Source organism: Apium graveolens, chromosome 6 (assembly GCF_009905375.1).
Source record: "Apium graveolens cultivar Ventura chromosome 6, ASM990537v1, whole genome shotgun sequence".
NCBI classification, from domain to species: Eukaryota; Viridiplantae; Streptophyta; class Magnoliopsida; order Apiales; family Apiaceae; genus Apium; species Apium graveolens.
In genome coordinates, this window is record NC_133652.1 from 175,798,289 (window position 1) to 175,818,541 (window position 20,253).

At 36.6% G+C, this 20,253-nt stretch overlaps 1 protein-coding gene and 1 non-coding gene across 2 annotated transcripts; both read left to right on the forward strand.

Moving 5' to 3' along the window:
* Nucleotides 1–10,931: 10,931 nt before the first annotated feature.
* Nucleotides 10,932–11,037, forward strand: LOC141669261 (small nucleolar RNA R71). Its single transcript, XR_012553549.1, has one exon. It is a non-coding gene; the product is annotated as a small nucleolar RNA R71 (small nucleolar RNA).
* A 7,812-nt stretch (nucleotides 11,038–18,849) lies between these two features.
* LOC141667918 ((S)-8-oxocitronellyl enol synthase CYC2) lies at nucleotides 18,850–20,099 on the forward strand. The gene has a single exon (XM_074474560.1). The coding sequence runs from the start codon at nucleotides 18,891–18,893 to the stop codon at nucleotides 20,013–20,015; it is 1,125 nt and encodes a 374-aa protein (XP_074330661.1). The 5' UTR covers nucleotides 18,850–18,890; the 3' UTR covers nucleotides 20,016–20,099.
* Nucleotides 20,100–20,253: the final 154 nt, after the last annotated feature.

Here is a 20,253-nt window from a genome sequence, read left to right on the forward strand (position 1 = left end):
AAGAAACATCTCAACAAATGCCATTATTCGCACAAAGATCAATCAAATCCCACAAATCAACTTACAAGCCAGCAACATGCTTCTGTGCAAATGCTTACAGATATACTATCGCAACTAGATCAATAATCATGACTCACTACTCACCAAGGAAATCACAAGGTTATAAATAGAATATAAGCTACACTGAAAATAACTTATAACACTTCAATTCTTATATCAGAGTTATACATGGATTCATGCTTTTATTCTAAACACATAAACAACACAAATATGCTTATTTGACCGTGCAATGAGTGAGGTCCACAAAAGACTTATATAATAATACCCATGTAGCGAGCGTTAGGTTAGCGGATCACATACTATAAAAAGCCTTAGGTCACTAGGCACAAAGTCCCCTAAGAACTTAATAACTCGAGTATTAAAAAGTCCACTCATGATCAATTATGCATAAACACAATTTGTTTCTTCTTTTTTTCTTTTTTTTTCTTTTCACATAATTTCTGAACGAGTGCGTTTCGCTCCATCTCGTAAACCCTAGACTACTCATATAAAATGAGCCGGCTACTAGCCATTTGACACCTAGCCACAACAACTAGCAATGAAATCTAATCTCCTCCAATTTTTAAATATCCATGTTAATTTATCATTAAGAGAATATCCTAAATTTTAAATATAAACAAGCGATTAAACTTCGACAAATAAACAAACCATAACCATAATCTAGCACTCAAGCAACCTATAAGACTTAGTGAAATACAATTATCTCTAGCATGCAAATCAACTCGTTAAGACTTAACATCACTAAGCACGACATCACTACACTAGCATCAATATCACAAATCAATCGAAAAAATCATCGAAGGGATCATTTTATAATGCAAATGCATGAAACTATATGAACAAACTATCATAATAAATAAAACAAACTACAAAAATAAAAAAACTACCACATGGCAAATATGTAACTATATGAACTAAACTAGCATGAATATGCAAACTATATGCGACTCACACAAAACACATAATCCATAACTACTACCCTCAAACTTAAAATATTCATTGTCCTCAATGAAAGGTAATAGCAAGGATTCAGACATACCTACTCAGAATCAGGGTCATCACCCTCAAGGGGTGGGGTGTCAAGAGTGTCTGGAGGAGGATATACAGAATCCTCACCGAATATTGGCCACTGGATGTCAACTCATGTGGCTCTAAATGCAGTCCCCAACTCCTGGGTAAGGTCCTGTGAAAAGCGACTATGGATGTTATGCATCGCATCCATCCTCCTAAATAAGCGCCTATAATGCGCTGAACTCATCCCAGCATTGCCCTGTGCTTCCTTCTGCTGCTGCTGCGATCCCGAAGGACCGACCTCCTCACCCAACTCAGCTCTCTAAGCTACTCTACTCGCCTTCATCGTGCCACCAGCAAATGCCTGAGGAGCTGGCCTTCCACCTGGCAGATGGTCATAAGAATATCCAATCTCCTTAGAATCGGGCTTACCACCATATCACTCATACATACTTAACACCGTCGAACTATCAATCGGAGCATTCGGGAGCTACAGTTGCTCATGTGCGGGCCAATGAACTCCAACTGCCACACACAGCTTCGTCACCATAGATGCAGAGGGTACCGAACCCGTAGTACCCCCTCGCAAGAACCTCATAATACCCTGATGAATCACCATCCCAAGATCCATATAGTCTCCCTGAAGAATCCCCCACAACAAACATGCACGACTCAACAGTAACATCATACACGTGAGAAGATGGCATGATGTTAGCATAAATAAAAGAATTACATGCATGTACAAACCTATTCATGCACGATGCAGGGAAAGTGGCATACTCGTTTGTTCCCTTCTTGAACTTCCAATGAGTCTCAGGCACACACAGGGTAGCAACAATCAAATCCAAGTTAAACTCCTCTGGCGTCTTCTTATTCCAATTCTCCTGTTCTGGCCTTCTCTCGGGCTGCTCAACCGCCCTACGAATAGCCTCAATACTATACTCCACCATCATCCCCCTAACCAGCGTAAAATCGTTCTTCTCCGCCTTAGCATTCGAGTAGAATTCACGCACCACACTCATGGGCACAACAGCGGGTGTCTCACAAAAAGCAACTCAGCCCATCTCCAAAATCATCTCCAACAACTTATCATCTTTTCCTGATGGAAGAAAACCAAGCTCCTTGGATATAGGCTTCGAAAGTAGCCTCGTATACTCTGCCTCGGCCTCGGGAGTTGCAAAACCAGGCCTCACACCCTTAGCCCTTGAAGAATCAGTGGTACTGCTGCTAACTTGGGTTCGTTGTCTTTTTGGTGCCATTGAGATTGAATAAGTTTGAAAGAATAGAAGTTTGTAAGAGAGATTTGTGTGTTTGAGAGTTTGAGAAGTGATAGAGGAGTTGTGTATAAGTGTATGTATATATAGGAGATTGGGAGAGAATTAGTTATGGAAAAGGAGTGGGAATCGATTATGGGAATAATGGAAATGATGGGGTTGATTTGGAGAGGGAAATATGGTATGTGGGAGAGTAAAATTTGGTTAGGAATTGATTTTTCCTTCAAATTCCCGAATTTCTGTTTAATAATTTTTTCAGAACCAGGGACCCAGTGCGGCCGTGCGCTACTTTAGCACGGGCGCACCGTGCTTATGCCAATCCAGCGCGGCCGCCCCGCCAGGCAGCGCGGGCGCGCGCAGTTTCTGTCAAATCAGTGCGGCCGCCCCGCAACACAGCGCGGGCACGCTGTGCTACTGTAGTTGGCACTGGATTTTTCTGTTTTTCTGATTTTTTTGTGTTTTTCTTTTTTTTTCCTTCTTCCTCTATGTACCAATGTACAACAAACTTGGGTTGTCTCCCAAAAAGTGCTTGGTTTACGTCGTTAGCTTGACGTAAAATCTCGAGATTAGGTAGACAATAAAACGACACTAACCACCTCACGATTTGCCATATCCCCATAGTAGTGCTTCAATCTCTGTCCATTCACCTCGAATGCTTGGCCTGGATCATTCTTAAAAATCTCCACACCTCCATGCGGAAACACAATTTTGATTATGAAAGGCCCGGACCACCTCGACTTCAATTTTCCAGGAAAAAGACGAAGACGAGAGTTGAACAAAAGAACTTGCTGCCCCGGCACAAATGATTTGAGCACTAGACCCCTATCGTGCCACCTTTTGACTTTTTCCTTATACATTTTATTGTTTTCATACGCTTGAAGTCGAAATTCGTCGAGTTTATTTAATTGAAGCATTCTTTTCTTACCAGCTGCATCCAGATCAAGTTTTAACTTCTTCAAAGCCCAAAATACTTTATGCTCGAGCTCCACAGGAAAATGACAACCCTCACCATACACCAACTGAAATGGCGACATACCTAACGGAGTCTTGTATGTTGTTCTATATGCCCAAACAGCTTCATCAAGCTTTAAATACCAATCCTTCCTTGATGGACACACAAATTTCTCTAGAATACGCTTGTTCTTTCTGTTAGACACCTTAACTTGATCATTAGTCTGAGGATGGTAGATTGTAGCAATGTGATGATTCACATTATACCTTTATATCATAGCAGTGAACTCGCGATTACAGAATTGTGATCCCTTATCACTGATTATGACTCTGGGAGTCCCAAATCGTGTGAATATCTGCTTATGAAGAAAATTAAGCACTACCTTCGCATCATATGCCGGCAAAGCCTTGACTTCAACCCATTTTGACACATACTCAACTGCCAACAAGATATACTGATTATTGCAAGATGAGACAAACGGCCCCATGAAGTCGATTCCCCAAACATCGAAGACCTCAACCTCGAGAAGCACATTAAGAGGCATTTCATCCCTCTTGGACATATTGACCACACGCTGGCATCGATCGCACTTCAAAACAAACTGATGTGCATCCTTAAACAATATAGGCTAGAAGAATCCCGCTGAAGGACACGAGCTGATGTCTTCGGTCCACCATAGTGGCCTCCATAAACAGTCGAATGATAGTCTCGCAACATCCTCCACCCCCCCCGTTTCGCTGTATGGAATACATCTCCTGATGATTTGGTCAGCTCCTTCCATAAATAGATATGGTTCATCCCACATGTACCACTTCACCTCATGAAGAAACTTCTTCCTTTGAGCATTAGATAAATCTGGAGGCATGATATTACTCACAAGGTAGTTCACAATGTCTTCAAACCACGGTTCTTCTTCTTGTACCCCAAACAGCTGCCCATCGGGAAAAGACTCATTTATCAATGTCTTATCATGTGAAGTTGTACTTGTGTCATCCAAACATGAGAGATGATCAGCGACTTGATTCTCAGTACCTTTTCTGTCCTTGATGTAACGCCCTCCAGACCCGGGGTATAAGCCCAGGGGTTACTAGCAAATCACCAAACCTGTACAATCTAATTAACAAATAATAAAGAAATGAATCTAAACCCCTTTAACACTAACTAGGATCTTTTTAGGTTGAAGTATGAAAACAAGAACCACTACTGCTTTATTACAAACCAAATTCAAAATCCTACAAACTCTCTTTATTACAAACCATTTTCTAACCAGTTTTAAACTAATTTCATCTCTTATTCAAACACACACTAACTATCTACACTCCACCAGTTCGGGCAACTCAAAGCTTTCTTCCTGGATTGGGATCAACACCTTGGGTATGAGAGGATCCTGAGGCTTGACCCGCTTCTTTACCACTCGAGTCCTGATGGGTTTCATATTCCTTCTTTACTGAAAACAATAAGGTGAATAACAACAAAAAGGGTGAGCCAAAAATTGCTCAATAAGTTCGCAAAATATAAATAGTGTTAAAGCAGTATAAATGAATCGGTAACCTGGGTATATCTGCAAAGATATAACCTTGCGAGAATAGAAAGAAGGCCATTACTGGCGAGTACAAATGAACTAAACTGGACACAAGTTCGTATTTATACCCTGCTAATCAGCCATGATACAGTGCAGATCTATATCCCACTTTATAGATCCCATCAGGTACCCAGGCACTACGGCCCATCTCAAGGATCCAATTGTGTCCCGGTCCTTAGGATTAAGTAAACCTAATCCCCAAAAGTATCACTATCCAATCCATGGAGTAGCAACCGGAATAATCGGTATGCTTTGATATATTCTAATCACCAGAATATATCAATATTTGTGAGTAGCAATTGGAATATGAACAATGAATTTAAATAAAAAGGAGAAATCGAAAATTGAAATGAAATATGTACAAGGGAATTAAAAGAGTGCAAGCGTGATAAGAATCTAATGAAATATCACTATTCTGAAATTAGAATAGGGGAAAAACTTGCCTTCTGCGCGACTCACTGCAATTATGTCACCTTCGTCTATCACCGACTCAACCTGCCTTTCTAGCTTAGCTTCTGTTAGAGAAATAGACTGGTTTAGTCATTTCGTACTTCAATTGCGTCTTGAACTGACTTCACATCATTCCTATTGTCTACCCATGCGCTTATGACTGACTCGTATATTATATATTAATGAGTAAGACTCGATTAACCACATAATACACATAAGCATATAAGCACAGAATCATTTTTATAGTTAAAATAATTCTTAGAATCAAAATCGACTCGCTGATCGCTCAACTAATCATTATCTGACTCGTTTCCTATTTTTCAGAATTTTTCGGACTCGTTTCGGCACGCAATTCGATTGATAATCAAACAAATAACAAAGTTAACTAATTTCTAGAAGAAATTAGGCTTTAATATTATTTTTAATGAAAAGAATTCATTTTTCTAAGTCAAAGGGCTTTCGTTTCGCTCAAATTGGACTAACGGTCTAATTAATATCAATTAAACAAGAATAAATCAATTTATTATTCAATATAAATAATTATTACTAATTTTTAAACCCTAAAATAATTTTAAAATAATTATTTAAGAAAAATCAGAACTAAAAATGATTTTTCTATAATTTCTGGAATTAAAATGAATTTATTATGATTTATTGAAAATTGTTATATTAATTATCAAAATATTTAATCAGTTTAAATAATTAATAAATAATAAATAAACATTAAATAATTGAGAAAATAATTAAATCTGATTTTTAGAAAATATTTCAGAATTATTTATAATATAAATCAATTAATTAAATAATTAATTAATCAATTTATAAAATAAATAAAACTGATTTTATAATTAAAATAAAATAACAATAAAAATAATTTGCAGAAACATTTGTCAGAAACAAAATCCTGACAAAAACAGATCAAACCCGGGTATTTTACACGGGTCAAACGGGTCAATTCCGGGTCATGAAGAACATGACCGGAATTTTTGCTGAAACCGGCCACCGGAGCAGATTCTGGTGGGCCAATTTCAGTCCAAAAACAACACCGTTTGGTGTGTTTTTCACTGGGTTTCAATTCCACACAACTGTAGCAACCTATTCCCGGCCAAAACGAACCAAAAACATCTCAGAATCTTCATCTCCGATCAAAACCGACTTCAACTCCGGCCAGATATCGAAATCACAGAATCGTACGTGAAACTTAACGTTTAATAGTGCAATTTAAATCTAAGAACACATACAATCAAAGCCCTGACATCTTAATAACCAAATATTCACAGAAATTACAGAGTTGTGATTTGAAAATCGAACATAAACCCTAATAATCGAACTTTGTTATCCAGGTATCGTTTGTTCAATTAAACACCATGAATCGATTGCAAATAACATCAGGAAGCTATATCAATCATCAAAACATCATAATAACCCTAGAATCAAAAAGTCCTAATTCGAACATAAACCCTATAAATCAAAAATCAAAAACTACGAATTAAAACATGAAATTGATGCTAAAAACAGAAAGAACAGATGAAAACCTTCAATTTGGATACTAGAATCACTTGATTTGGTGTTGTAATCTGCTCGAAACCACCGATTGATTCTTCGACCCGACTTGGTTCTTCCCGACCCGGTTTCAGAGAATTTTGTGAATTTTCAGAATTTTAATTACTTAATTAATTATAACTAAATAAAACTTAGGCTATTTATAGTAGTAAAATTAATACTCCTAAATAAAAATAAGACCCTAATTCTACACTTTTTAAAATTAATAGGCCCCTAATTTTATAATTTTTGAGTATTAAAATTTAATTTATAAATATTTTATATATACAATATATATGCCAAAATTTCCCAAAAATTGTGAATAATGCAAAAATACAAAGAAATGGTATAAATGAAAGTCCTAAAATTTTATAAAAATAAAAATGTGATTTTTGTGGGGTTTTTAACACCCAATGGGGCCCGGAAAAGTCATTTTTCGTAAAATGAGAAAATTTATAAAATGCCTAGATATTCAGAATAATGCGATGGTAAAAGCCGTTTGATGAAAAATAAGGCCCATTATTTTATTTGAAATATCTGCTTTAAAATCATGATTTGGGTCGTAAAACTTTAGAAATGCAAGCTGTAAATGAAAAATAAAATATTTGAAAAATATCTTAAAAATACCAGGACGACACATAATGCACATAACACATAGCAATTAGGGTTTGACAGTTAATTCCACATAAATGACACATTAACACACATAATTTATTATAAATATGATATAATACAAATATAAATTTCCCAGACGTTACACTTGATATCTAATTCAAATTCCTGAAGCAAAAGAACCCATCTAATCATTCTAGGCTTCGAGTCATTCTTCGAGACGAGATATCGAATCACAGCGTGATCAGTGAAAACTGTCACCTTCATCCCAAGCAAATAAGATCGAAACTTCTCGAAACCGTAAACAATGGCCAAAAGTTCTTTCTCAGTAGTAGTATAATTCAGTTGAGCACCATTGAGGGTCTTACTAGCATAGTTGACCACATGAAATATGTTGTTCTTTCTCTTCCCAAGAACTGCTCCAACTATAGAGTCACTTGCATCGCACATCATCTAAAAAGGTTCATTCCAATCAGGTGCAGTTATGACAGGTTCCGTGATCAAACTCTTCTTCAAGAACTCAAAAGCAGCTAGGAACTCATCATCAAACTTGAACGGGACATCATTCTCTAGAAGATTGCACAAGGGTTTATAGATTTTAGAGAATTCCTTGATGAACCGCCTATAGAAACCCGCATGACCAAGAAAGTTGCGAACTCCCTTAACAGAAATTGGTGGAGGAAGATTTTCAATGACCCCCACCTTGGCTTTGTCCACCTCAAGACCCTTAATAGAGACCTTGTGCCCAAGAATAATGCCCTGTCGCACCATAAAGTGACATTTCTCCCAGTTGAGAACCAGATTGGTCTCAACACACCTTTTAAGAACTGCGCCAAGATTCTGCAAGCACTCATCAAAAGAATTACCAAACACAGAGAAATAGTCCATAAACACCTCCACATTCTAACCAATCATGTCAGAGAAGATAGCCATCATGCATCTTTAAAATGTGGCAGGTGCTCCACACAAACCAAAAGAAACTTTTCTGAAAGCGAAAGTACCAAATGGACAAGTGAAAGTAGTCTTTTCTTGATATTCTGGAGCAATGCAAATCTGATTATAGCCCGAATATCCATCCAGAAGACAATAGTACTCATGCCCATCCAACCTGTCAAGCATCTGATCCATAAAAGAAAGAGGGAAGTGATCCTTTCTCGTGGCCTTGTTCAGCTTTCTGTAGTCCATACAAACTCTCCACCCCGTGACTGTTTGAGTAGGAATGAGCTCATTCTTCTCATTTGCAACAACTGTGATACCTACCTTCTTCGACACACACTGAACTGGACTCACCCAGGAACTGTCAGAAATGGGATAGATGATCCCGACATCTAGCCATTTGAGAATTTCCTTATTCACAACTTCTTTTATAATCGGATTAAGCCTTCTCTGTTGCTCAACAGTAGGCTTGATACCTTCTTCTAGCAGAATTTTATGCATATAATAAGAAGAGCTGATTCCATTAATATCTGCTATAGTCCATCCAATTGCCGATTTAAACTCTCTCAGAATCCTTAAGAGTTTTTCCTCATCACTACCTGAAAGGTCAGATGCAATAATCACAGGCAAGGTAGATGCATCACCTAAAAAAGCATAACTTAAGTGTTTAGGCAATGGTTTAAGCTCAAGTGCAGGGGTTTCCTCAATAGAAGGCTTGAGGCACGTTGGAGACTTGTTCAGTTCCTCCATTCCAAAAGATTCAAAAGGCATATCCATCTTCCGCTTCCAGGGAGAAGCATTCAGAAATTGCAACTGCTCAGCACCTTCATCATCTTCACTGTCTGAATTCCCCAACAAGTCCTTCTCTAAGGCATCAGACCTTAGCAATTGATCAAGTTCTTCCGTAACCACAGAATCGACCAACTCCACTTTTAAGCACTCCTAATTTTCAGTGGGGAATTTCATGGCATTGAACACATTGAAGGTCACATCTTGATCCAACACTCGCATAGTAAGCTCACCCTTCTGCACATCAATCAAGGTTCGGCCAGTAGCCAAGAATGGTCTTCCCAAGATTATGGGAATCTTTTTATACTCCTCGAAATCAAGAATTATAAAATCAACAGGAAATATGAGTTTATCAACCTTGACTAAAACATCCTCCACAATGCCTCGTAGGTATGTAATAGAACGATCGGCCAACTGCAAGGTCATATAAGTAGGCTTTGGATCATGTAGGTCCAACTTCTTAAAGATTGATAAGGGCATCAGATTGATGCTAGCTCCCAAGTCACATAAGCATTTGTCAAATGACACTTTTCCGATGGTGCAAGGAATAGTAAAGCTTTCAGGATCTTTAAGCTTCGGAGGCAACTTCTGTTGCAGCACATCACTGCATTCCTCCGTGAGAGCAACGGTCTCTAAGTCATCAAGCTTCACTATTCAAGAAAGAATACCTTTCATAAACTTCACATAACTAGGCATCTGTTCAAGAGCTTCAGCGAAATTTATGTTGATATGAAGTTTCTTGAACACCTCCAGAAACTTCTCAAACCGCTTATCCAGCTTTTTCTTCGACAGCCTCTTAGGAAAGGGAGGTGGAGGATAGATCTGCTTCTCCCCTGTACTACCCTTAGGAGGAGTGTGTTCAATAGTAGTCTTCCTTAGTTCCCCTTCAGCTTCCTTCTGTACTTCTTCTTTAGCCACAGCTTCTTCATCCGAAACTTGAGAGTGTTCGGTATTTGCAACCTTCCCAGACCTCAAATGTAATTGCCTTTACCTGAAATTTAGCTTCCCTCTTTCCTGGCACTTCAGTTTCACTAGGGAGTGTACCAGGTTGATGATTTAGCAAGGAATTGGCAATTTGTCCAATTTGATTTTCCAAGGTCTTGATAGAAACCGCTTGGCTCGTGCACATGAGCCTCAACTATTCCAATTCATATTTTTTATTAGACTGTTGCAGATGGAGTTGTTGTTGTGGTGCGTACTGCGGTTACTGAAAATCAGGAGGGTTGTACTGCTTTGCTGGATACTGTTGATAAGGCTGTTGAACCGCGTTCTGAGAATTGCTCCAACTGATGTTAGGAAGATTGTGGTTGTTAGGATGATAGGTGGCTGGCACAGGCTGCTGTGACCTCTAAAAGTTGCTCATGAACTGAGTTGATTCACTAGAAATAGCACACTGCTCCGTCTCATGGGCAACATCACAAAGCTCACAAACACTAGTGATCTGATTAACTCTATAATTAGCCAAAGAATCCACCTTCATCGTCAAAGCCTTAAGCTGAGCAGTTATAGTAGTAGCTGCATCCAACTCTAGAATTCCTTCTACCTTGCCCTGAGCTAGTCTCTGAGTAGGATTCTGGTATTCATTCGCAGCCATCAGTTCAATCAATTCGTAAGCTTCGTCGTAGCTCTTAGCCCACAAGGCTCCTCCTGATGCTGCATCAAGCATGGGTCTAGAAGTAGCACCCAAACCATTATAAAAATAGTTAATGATCATCCAGTCAGGAATCCAATGGTGAGGGCACTTCCTAAGCATCTCCTTATAGCGATCCCAATCTTCACATAAAGATTCTCCAGAATGCTGAGCAAATTGAGTAAGTGTGTTTCTGATTGCAGCATTTTTTGCCATATGAAAGAATTTAGTTAGGAAATTTTGAGCAAGATCCTCCCATTTGGTGATAGACCCTGGTGGTAGAGAATGCAACCGGCACTTAGCTTTATTCCATAGAGAGAATGGGAAAAGCCTCAACTTTATAGCATCTTCAGAAACTCCATTGAACTTGAAAGTGTTGCAGATCTCGATGAAATCTCTGATGTGCATGTTGGGGTCTTCGGTCGGAGAACCCCCAAACTGAACTGAGTTCTGTATCATCTGAATCATGCTCGACTTGATCTCAAAGGTATTAGCCGAGATGGCTGGTCGAACAATGCTAGACTGAATATCATTAATCTTTGGTTGAGAGTAATCCATCAAAGCCTTCAGATTCGCTTCTGGTTCTCCCATTGCAATAAGTGTTTCTTCTTCAACTTTCTCCTCGACAAGATCTTCCTCGGAAACTTCCTTAGCTACTACAACTTCTTCCTCAGCTTGATCCAGTGTTCTCTTACGAGACCGAGAACGCGTATGCATACACGCTCACTAGAGTACCTGAACAGGACAAGGAAACAAGTAAGTAAAATATCTGAGTCACTGAACTTTAACGAACACTGATGACAAATACATAAACTAAAATTAACACCGAGTCCCCGTCAGCGACGCCAAAAACTTGTTAGAGATAAAACACGCGCTGATATTCACGCAAGTATACGCGATCGCAAGTAATAGAGAATTATTTCTAGTTCGTTCCCACAGAGACTGGTTAAGGTAATTTCAATCAATCTACTTATGCAACAATGGTATGGTTATTATTCAATGCTAAGACGATTAACAATTTGAGGTTGTTTATAACTACGATTAACTAAGATATTATACTAAAGAGCATTAACTAAGAGAATAAAAAAGGATTGATTACTATATAACACAAACATGGGATTCTAACTTCATTAAATACTTCATTCAATAGCCTTTTTGTCCTTAACCTTAGCATGCAATGGTGATGACATTAATCAAATAACACGAAACTGATAAACGCCAACTTTCGTTGCACGAATACCATACTACCAGACATCCACAAAAGAGATAGAAGCTTAATAGACACCAATTATATTGAGACCCTATATGTCTATAGAATTTGACAACATACCGGTTTAATGCACAAGTTATCTATCATGATTACATAGGGCAAGCAAGATGGTTAAAATTACCTACAAATCATGAATAATAAATACATGAACCTATGCTAGCATGGCAAGTTCTAAACCCCTAAATTCATTTTCGCTTTATTACAGATTAACACGCTATCTTATAAGTTCGCGACGTTTATAAGATGAATAAGCACAACCAATACTAGGATATCATATAATCACCATACACTAAGGCATCAAAATAAATTAACTAAAGAAATCCATAGGTAAATCCGCTAGAACCCCACGATAACGATTAGCCCATAATCGGACTCATCATCAACATGGGTTCCGATGAAAGCATGGTATATTAAACGTAGTCTTTATACTGAATAAATAATAAAACCAAGTGCGAAACAAGAGTATAGGTTCACAAGTAAGAAAAATAGCATCCAAAGTTATAACTTTAAATAAAGAATCACAAGAATAAACTAGATCCTCTGTGCTTTGGTTGAATTGTGCTTTATGGTCTTCTTACGTCTTCTCCTTAAGCTCTAGTACATCTTCTTATGAAAAATGATCATAAGTTATGTATATATAGCAGCCCATGCAGATTAGAAGTCTTTCGGATCAAAATCAGAGTAGAAACGGGATTCCTGGAATTCGACACGGCGCGGCCGCGCGCTTCACCAGCGCGGCCGCGCTGCACTTCTGTAATCCTGGCGCGGCCACGCGCTACTACAGTGCGGGCGCGCTGACTCTCTGGAGAAAATCCTAACTTCTGCTTTTCTTGCTATTTTGAGTTGGTCTTTTCACGAGCAATCTTCTTGACACATTCCTAACACGAAATTAGCATCAAAACAATGCCAATTCTCCTGAGTTCCTGATATAAGCCTGAAATGCAAAAATACTACAAAACACATCAAAAACACAAATAATTTGAGTACAAAACACCAATTCAAGCCTTTATAGGACATAAAAAATGGACATAAATTCCACTTAATATATACAACCACCTATTCACAGGGCTCATGAAAACTAGGCTTGTTAGGCATGTCAGGCATACTAGACGATGCAACATATTCTACTTTAATCTTAGTGCATGCATGTGTAAGGTGTGCAACAGAATTATAATTATTACATAATTTTCTAGATGCAGATGAAGAAGATACAAAATTAGTTTTCTTATTTACAACTACTTTGTCATTCTTGTTCTTCTTAGACTTAACATTAACACTCTCATCAGCCTAATTAGAGCCATCAATGGTCTCTGATTTCTTAAGTGTGCCTGGTCCTTATTTATCCACATTGATACCTTGGTTAGTTTTTTATTTCTCATTTTTAACTGGAACCTTAGGGGTCTTAGTGGATGTCTTTACCTTCTCCTTTTCCTTAACCTCAACAATCAATTCCTCAATGATTAACAAACTCACTTTATCTAAAGGTTCTGGAACAGGTTTATTGAACAACGTTAATGCTACATCCTTAATAACATATGGTACCTTTTTAGGGACAAACTCTTTTGTCTCTGATGCACCAACATGTCTTTTACCGGCTAGGTTAGAATAGTCAAATCCTATATCAGTCTTAGAGTTAAGTCTTTGACTATCTATAATCTCCTTCTGAGTTAGAGCTAAGTTCTTAAAGGCCTACAACTTCTTTTCTAGGTCAACAATTTGGATTCTAAGTATGGCCTCTATCTCTGCAGTACACTTAACCTTGTTCAATTAATACTTGTTCTTTTGCTTAAGATCATCTAATTCCACATCAAACAATTCTAGTTCCTCGTTCCTTAAAGTCAGACTATCAACCTTAAGAACTAGTTTATCATTTCTAATTTTATATGCAAGGATACTTGTATAAACATTATAGGATTCTAAGGTAAGTTCATGCACAATAGTTTTATATTCAGATTCAGACATATGAATAGTGGTAAGATTGGGAACCTGAGATGATTATGGTGATTCCTCTGCAGAGTTTGCCACAAGAGCAAGAGCTATATACTCTTCCACTTCATCTGAATCAGTATCATCCTAGCTTTTTTTCTTCATTAATGTATGATTTTCCTTTCTCTTTGACCACATATGCTATCAGCTTTTGTTTCAGCTTCTCATACTGTTTCTTAAGATCTTCGTAAGTTTCTTTCCTTTCATAAAAATCCTTTCCTCTTGATGCCTTAGGCTTTCTGCATTCAGATGCGAAATGCCCCAATTTATTGTAGTTGAAGCATCTTGTTTTTCTTTTATCCTTTCCTCTTGACTTGTTTTTCGAAATTTGTCAAATGAACCCCTTGGCTTGTAGTTACGCTTCGTTCTAAATCGAACATGATTAAATCTTGATTCCATGTAAGTCATTGATTTATCATCCAACTCCTCAAGTTCTTCCGGAGTATAGGACTCACTTTTATCTTGAGGCTCACCTTGAACAATTTTATCTACCACAATTTCCTTGATAGTTGAGGAGGGTGCAACCTTATCTTTCGAAGTTTTAGGTTCACGAGCCACAAATGCAGTGATTTTTGCAAAGCCGTATTCTTCCTGTCCACAGATACATGGCCATATATTATAGCTCTTTGATCTTGTTCCAAGTCATGAGTTCTCAATTTTCCAAAAATTACATCCAGGGGCATAGTCACAAAATCAACCCTTTCCATGATAGATATATTCTTTTGCTCTCAGTGGAGTGGTAGAGTCAACATGAATTGCCCATTTGACTCACGCATTGGATAGTTTTTACTCTGTAATTTCAACTCGCTTAGCAGTCTTGCATACCTCTCAAAGAGTGAACATAGAGTTTCTCCGGGATGTAACTTGAACGCTTCATATTGATTCGTAAGGATGTTAATCCTGTTTTCTTTTACTCCAGTAGTGCCTTCCACTAACAGCTCAATTATTTTGCCCATTTCCTTTGCACTATTACTACCCAAAACTTGATGACTCATATCCTTGTCGGTCGATTTCACTATTATGAGTTTGAAGTTTTGTATCCAAATTAATTAATTCCTTGCAAGTCTCCGTGTATTTGGTTGGATCTCTAGGATTAGATATTGAAGGAATTCTGCCACATGTTGAGGTTGACGATTCAAGAATCACTTCCATTAGAATATAAAGACCATTCAGTAGTATCCCAACATATAGTGAATTCAAAACTTTTATAAACAACATCATCGTTTTTTCCAAATATTGTAATTTTTCGGTCAAATGGGGGAATCTTGATACTTTTAATCCTTTGGGTGTTCATCCTCTTGGCGAAATAAAATTATTTAAGATTCAAAAAATTTGAGATTGAAGATTTTTGAAAAATAAAAAATTTCAAAAAAAAAATTAAAGAACTTGTTTGGTTAATTTTCTTTCTCCGAGTCTTGATTTGTATGTCAATCAACATGCTCTGATACTAATTTTTAGTGTCAAAGTGTCGTAAAAGGGGGACTTAAATATGATACCTACAATTTCTTTCGATTCTTTTCAAGTTCTTTTTTGACAAATATGGTTTATAATTTTACAAATGAGTATCTATTCTCATAAATTCTCGGGATAAGCGAGAATCGAACTTAGGACCTGAGACGACAAATGATAAATTCTTAATCATTTGAGTTATCCAATCGTGTTCATTAGTGATATGTCTTAGGGGTCGTCTAGTTCAGAAGAAGATATGAGTTTGAAATAAGGAATCGGTTTAGGCTGGTATAGGGTTGAGGAATCATTTTTGATATCATGTGTTTGATTCAGTGCTGGAATGAAATATGTTTAATTTAAATGTTTTTGATTAATCGGTTGAATTAAACTTTTACATCTTGCATTTGTCGAGTTTAAGTTGTTATAAAACTTACAAACAAAAAAATATAAATATAAGTAATTAAAAAATTAAAGTTTTAAAATTTCAATGTTAATTTATAATTTTTAAAACAAATTAAATAATAATAAGCACAACTTATTTGAAATTAAACAACATGATATTTAAGATATATGTTTTAAGATTGTATTTTACTTTATAAATAAAAATGAAATAATTTAATTTAATTTGATATCTCATACCAGTCTCTCAAACCTACCTCCTCCTGGGATATTAAATTTGATTCCAGGCGGCTATAGGGAAAGGGTATCAGATTTTAAAAACAATCAACCAAATACGATATTAGTTTGGAATGAACAAAACACATGCCCGATACAAAAATGAGCCGAACCAAACGATCCCTAGTGATAAAAGGAGTCGCTACGACAATATTTCAGGCTAATTTTTTCTTTCTAGAATGTATTGCAATAAAGGTCACCTAAGAATTGATATAAATTTGAAACAAAATTTCAAAAAATGTTGTCTAAACTATGTAGGAAACGTACTCAAACACCACGTACTCATCAAATATACCAATAATTTAGTGTATTAAAAGTAATAGTAGCTATAGCAGCATACCCATGTGATAATAAAATAGTAGAACGGTTCCTTCGTACCTATTTCTTGTTAATAACTTAATATTAAAAAATGCATACATGCCAGCGAGATTACTTGCTACTTGTGTAATAAAATTCTGAATATTCAGGGGGGTAGCGTTGTGCGTACTAAACGACATAGTTTCAACTTTGAATTCTGACTTTCTGAGTTGTGAGTACTCGGAACTTGGTGAGTACTTTTAATGAGTATTCAGATTATTAACCGTGTACCATTACTTTAATATTTTATCTCTCATATATTAAATTTATTTTATTCTAATTTTTGTGTACGTGTTTTAATAGATAATATATAGTTATACAAAGTATTAATAAAAAAAATAAAATTATCTAATTATACTAATAATTTAATATGACAGTAAAAATAATAAAGTTTAAGTAGAGGTTGCTTGTTTGATATTTTTAATAAATAATCAAATATAAGTTTAATAAGATTTATGTATCAATTTAATAGATGTCGGTAATTTACATAAAAAAAGTAAAAGGATATAATTTCATGTTTGTACTATCTGAGATAAGTTTTTTTTTTAAAATTGAGAAATTAAACTCGGATTTAATCTTGAGAACTCGGAATTAAAATCAAATTTTAAACGATTTTCTTAATAAAATTGATTTTAAACCCTATTACTTGAAATTAGATTGGATGAGGGGTTGAGCACGGTTGGATAGCTCAAGTGGTAAAGGGCTTATCCTCTGTCGTCCCAGATCCTGGGTTCGATCCTGGCTCACCCCGAGAATTGTTGAGAACAGATACTCATTTGTAAGGCTATAAGCCAAAATTAGTCAAAAAAAAAAAAGATTGGATGAGGGGTTGGAAACGAATATTTTGAACGAGACAGTCAACTTAGAACCAGTGTTCCAGAAATCGCTAGGCGTGTCAGGGCGGTGAGGGTACATTCGAGAGATTAATCGGACCGATTAATCGGAACATTAATAGGAAGAATATAAATATTATTTTTAATTTTTATAATTATATAATGATCAACATGTCAAATATTTGTTTGAAAAAAGAAATTAGAATGGTATTAAACAATATCTACACATTTGACATGCGTTATGTACTAATTATTGAGTTTACAATATTAATTATATTTTAATTCTCATTTTTAAATTAATTATAATATGTTATTTTTATATTTTAAGTGAGAAAATAAATATATTAGATTACTTGTTACTTCTTACCAATACTTTATATTATAAATTGACATGATATTGTGTGAAATTATGAAATTACTGATTTAAAATTATAAAAACGTAAAAAAATATATTTTTTAATTATTTTTCGCCTAGACCGCCTAGGACCGATTTTTGCTGCCTAGCCCGTCTAATCCCGATTTTGACCCGATTTTTTAAAAAAACGTCTAAATCACCGCTTAGATCCGAGTCGGGGCGTTTTACCACTGCCTAGCGCCTAGGTGCCGCCTAGACCAATTTTAAGAAAACTGCTTAGAACATGATGAAAAAATTGAAATTTACGTAAATTTAACAAGCAGAACTTAAGTATCAATAGCTGTGAGCTTGGTAACAAGAAGTGTCCAAAATTTTTTTTAGCTCGGAAATAAAACTTGGCGAAGTAATAATAATCCTATAGTCCACTTGCTATCTAATAACGCTAGCAGCTCCGATCAATAGCTATATTTAATCTTATATCTATAATATATGACTAAAATTATAAAATTCAATTCATAATGTATAATTATATATTCATGAATAATTATATAAATGAATATTTGATGTTATATCTGGAATAAAAAATATCATGGTCATCCTTGTCAAATTATCGAATAATTAATAGTGAAGTGTAAAGAGATTCAATTTAAAATGAAGTGAATGAGTTGGATAAAATATTAATTAAATATAAAATTATTTAATTATAAAATAAAAAAAATCACTTTTTAGTGACATATTATAGAAATGACCGGGGTTATTTTCAATTTAGTATCGGAGAGAGGGGGTGTGAGCATGCATCCTCCGTTGAGCGGGCCTTTCAACACGGCAATGATCTGCACTCCCCCAAGTGGGATCCATATATAAGTCCCTTCTTCTGTATTATTATTATTATTATTATTAGCATTAACACGCCTGTATTTCTAAGAATACAAACAATATTATCTTATTCAAGCGTTCCTAGAAAATAGGATGTTGATTGCATTTTATATTATTTTAATTATTAGGTGACAGCCCCTCAAATACTGGTTTTCACCGCAATGCCTCTCTATATAAACCCTGGTTTTACATGGTATTCATCAGATTCAAACTGAGAAAACCATAGTTTCTTGAGTACTAAATATATACAGATGGCCATTAAAGATTTAGGAGGTCCTCATAAAAATGTGGCTGTGATCTTGGGATCAACCGGGCTGGTAGGGAAGGAACTAGCCAGGAGGCTACTCTCCAGGGGTGGCTGGAAGGTGTACGGTGTTGCCCGTAAGGCAAATGTGACCAACTTGAAAGATTCAAACTACCATTTCATCAGCTGTGACCTTCTTCAGCCTGCAGAAACTCGGAAAAAGTTGTCATTTTTATATGACGTGACTCATATTTTCTGGATCACGTGGGCAAGTGAGTTTCCTTTGGATAGCAGAGAGTGTTGTGAACAAAACAAAGCTATGATGTGTAATGCATTGAATGCTCTGCTGCCAACAGCCAAGGGATTGAGACATTTCTCTCTACAGACTGGGGTAAAGCATTACATATCATTACAAAGGCCGTCTGATGTCAACGAGGTTCGTTACTACCACGAAGAATGTCCGAGGTTGACTACTGAAAATAATTTTTACTACACACTTGAGGACTTGCTCAAGGAGAGACTAGAAGGTAAAGTTGCGTGGTCAGTTCATCGACCTGGATTGATACTCGGAAATTCACAGAGGGCATTGTATAACTTTATGGGAAGTTTGTGTGTTTATGGGACAATCTGTAAGCATTTGAATCTTCCTTTTATGTTTGGGGGGTCAAGGGAGTGCTGGGAAGAGATGTGCATTGATGGCTCAGATGTTCGGTTAGTTGCTGAACAACAGATATGGTCTGCAACAAATGATGCATTACTGTCAACTGATGGCCATGCATTTAATGCCATTAATGGACCTCGCTTCACGTGGAAGCAAATCTGGAGAAAAATCGGGCTCAAGTTTGGAGCAGTGGTGGCAGAGGACATGTATTCGGAGGATTTCAGGTTCTCAGAATTCATGGGTGATAAGGGATCAGTTTGGAAAGAAATAGTAGCAAAGGAAGGATTAGTTGGGACAGAAATGGAGGAATTGGCAAACTTCCAATTTCTGGATCATTTGTTTCGTTGCCCGACTAAGATGCTCGCCACTCGGGACAAGGCTGACAGGCTTGGTCTCACGGCCATGTATGAAACCTTAGATTCAATACTCTACTGGGTGGATGATATGAGAAGAGACAAATTAATTCCCTGAAATTTTATTATTATAAATATAGATCATATATATTTGAAATTATTGTCCCCTTGTTTCACTCATCTTGTCTTTCAAAATGGGAGTTGTTCTGTTAAAACAACAAAGTTGCCCTTCCATCTACCAACAAATTTCACACCAATTCCATGACTAAATCAATCTACAGAATACTGGTATAAAATATGCGTATTAACCCCCCCCCCCTTTTCTTCTGCTTCCAACCAATTAACTGCAAAAGCTT

Bases quoted from the DNA above. Each gene is read 5' to 3' on its own strand.
- LOC141667918 (XM_074474560.1), top strand. From the start codon at position 18,891: ATGGCCATTAAAGATTTAGGAGGTCCTCATAAAAATGTGGCTGTGATC.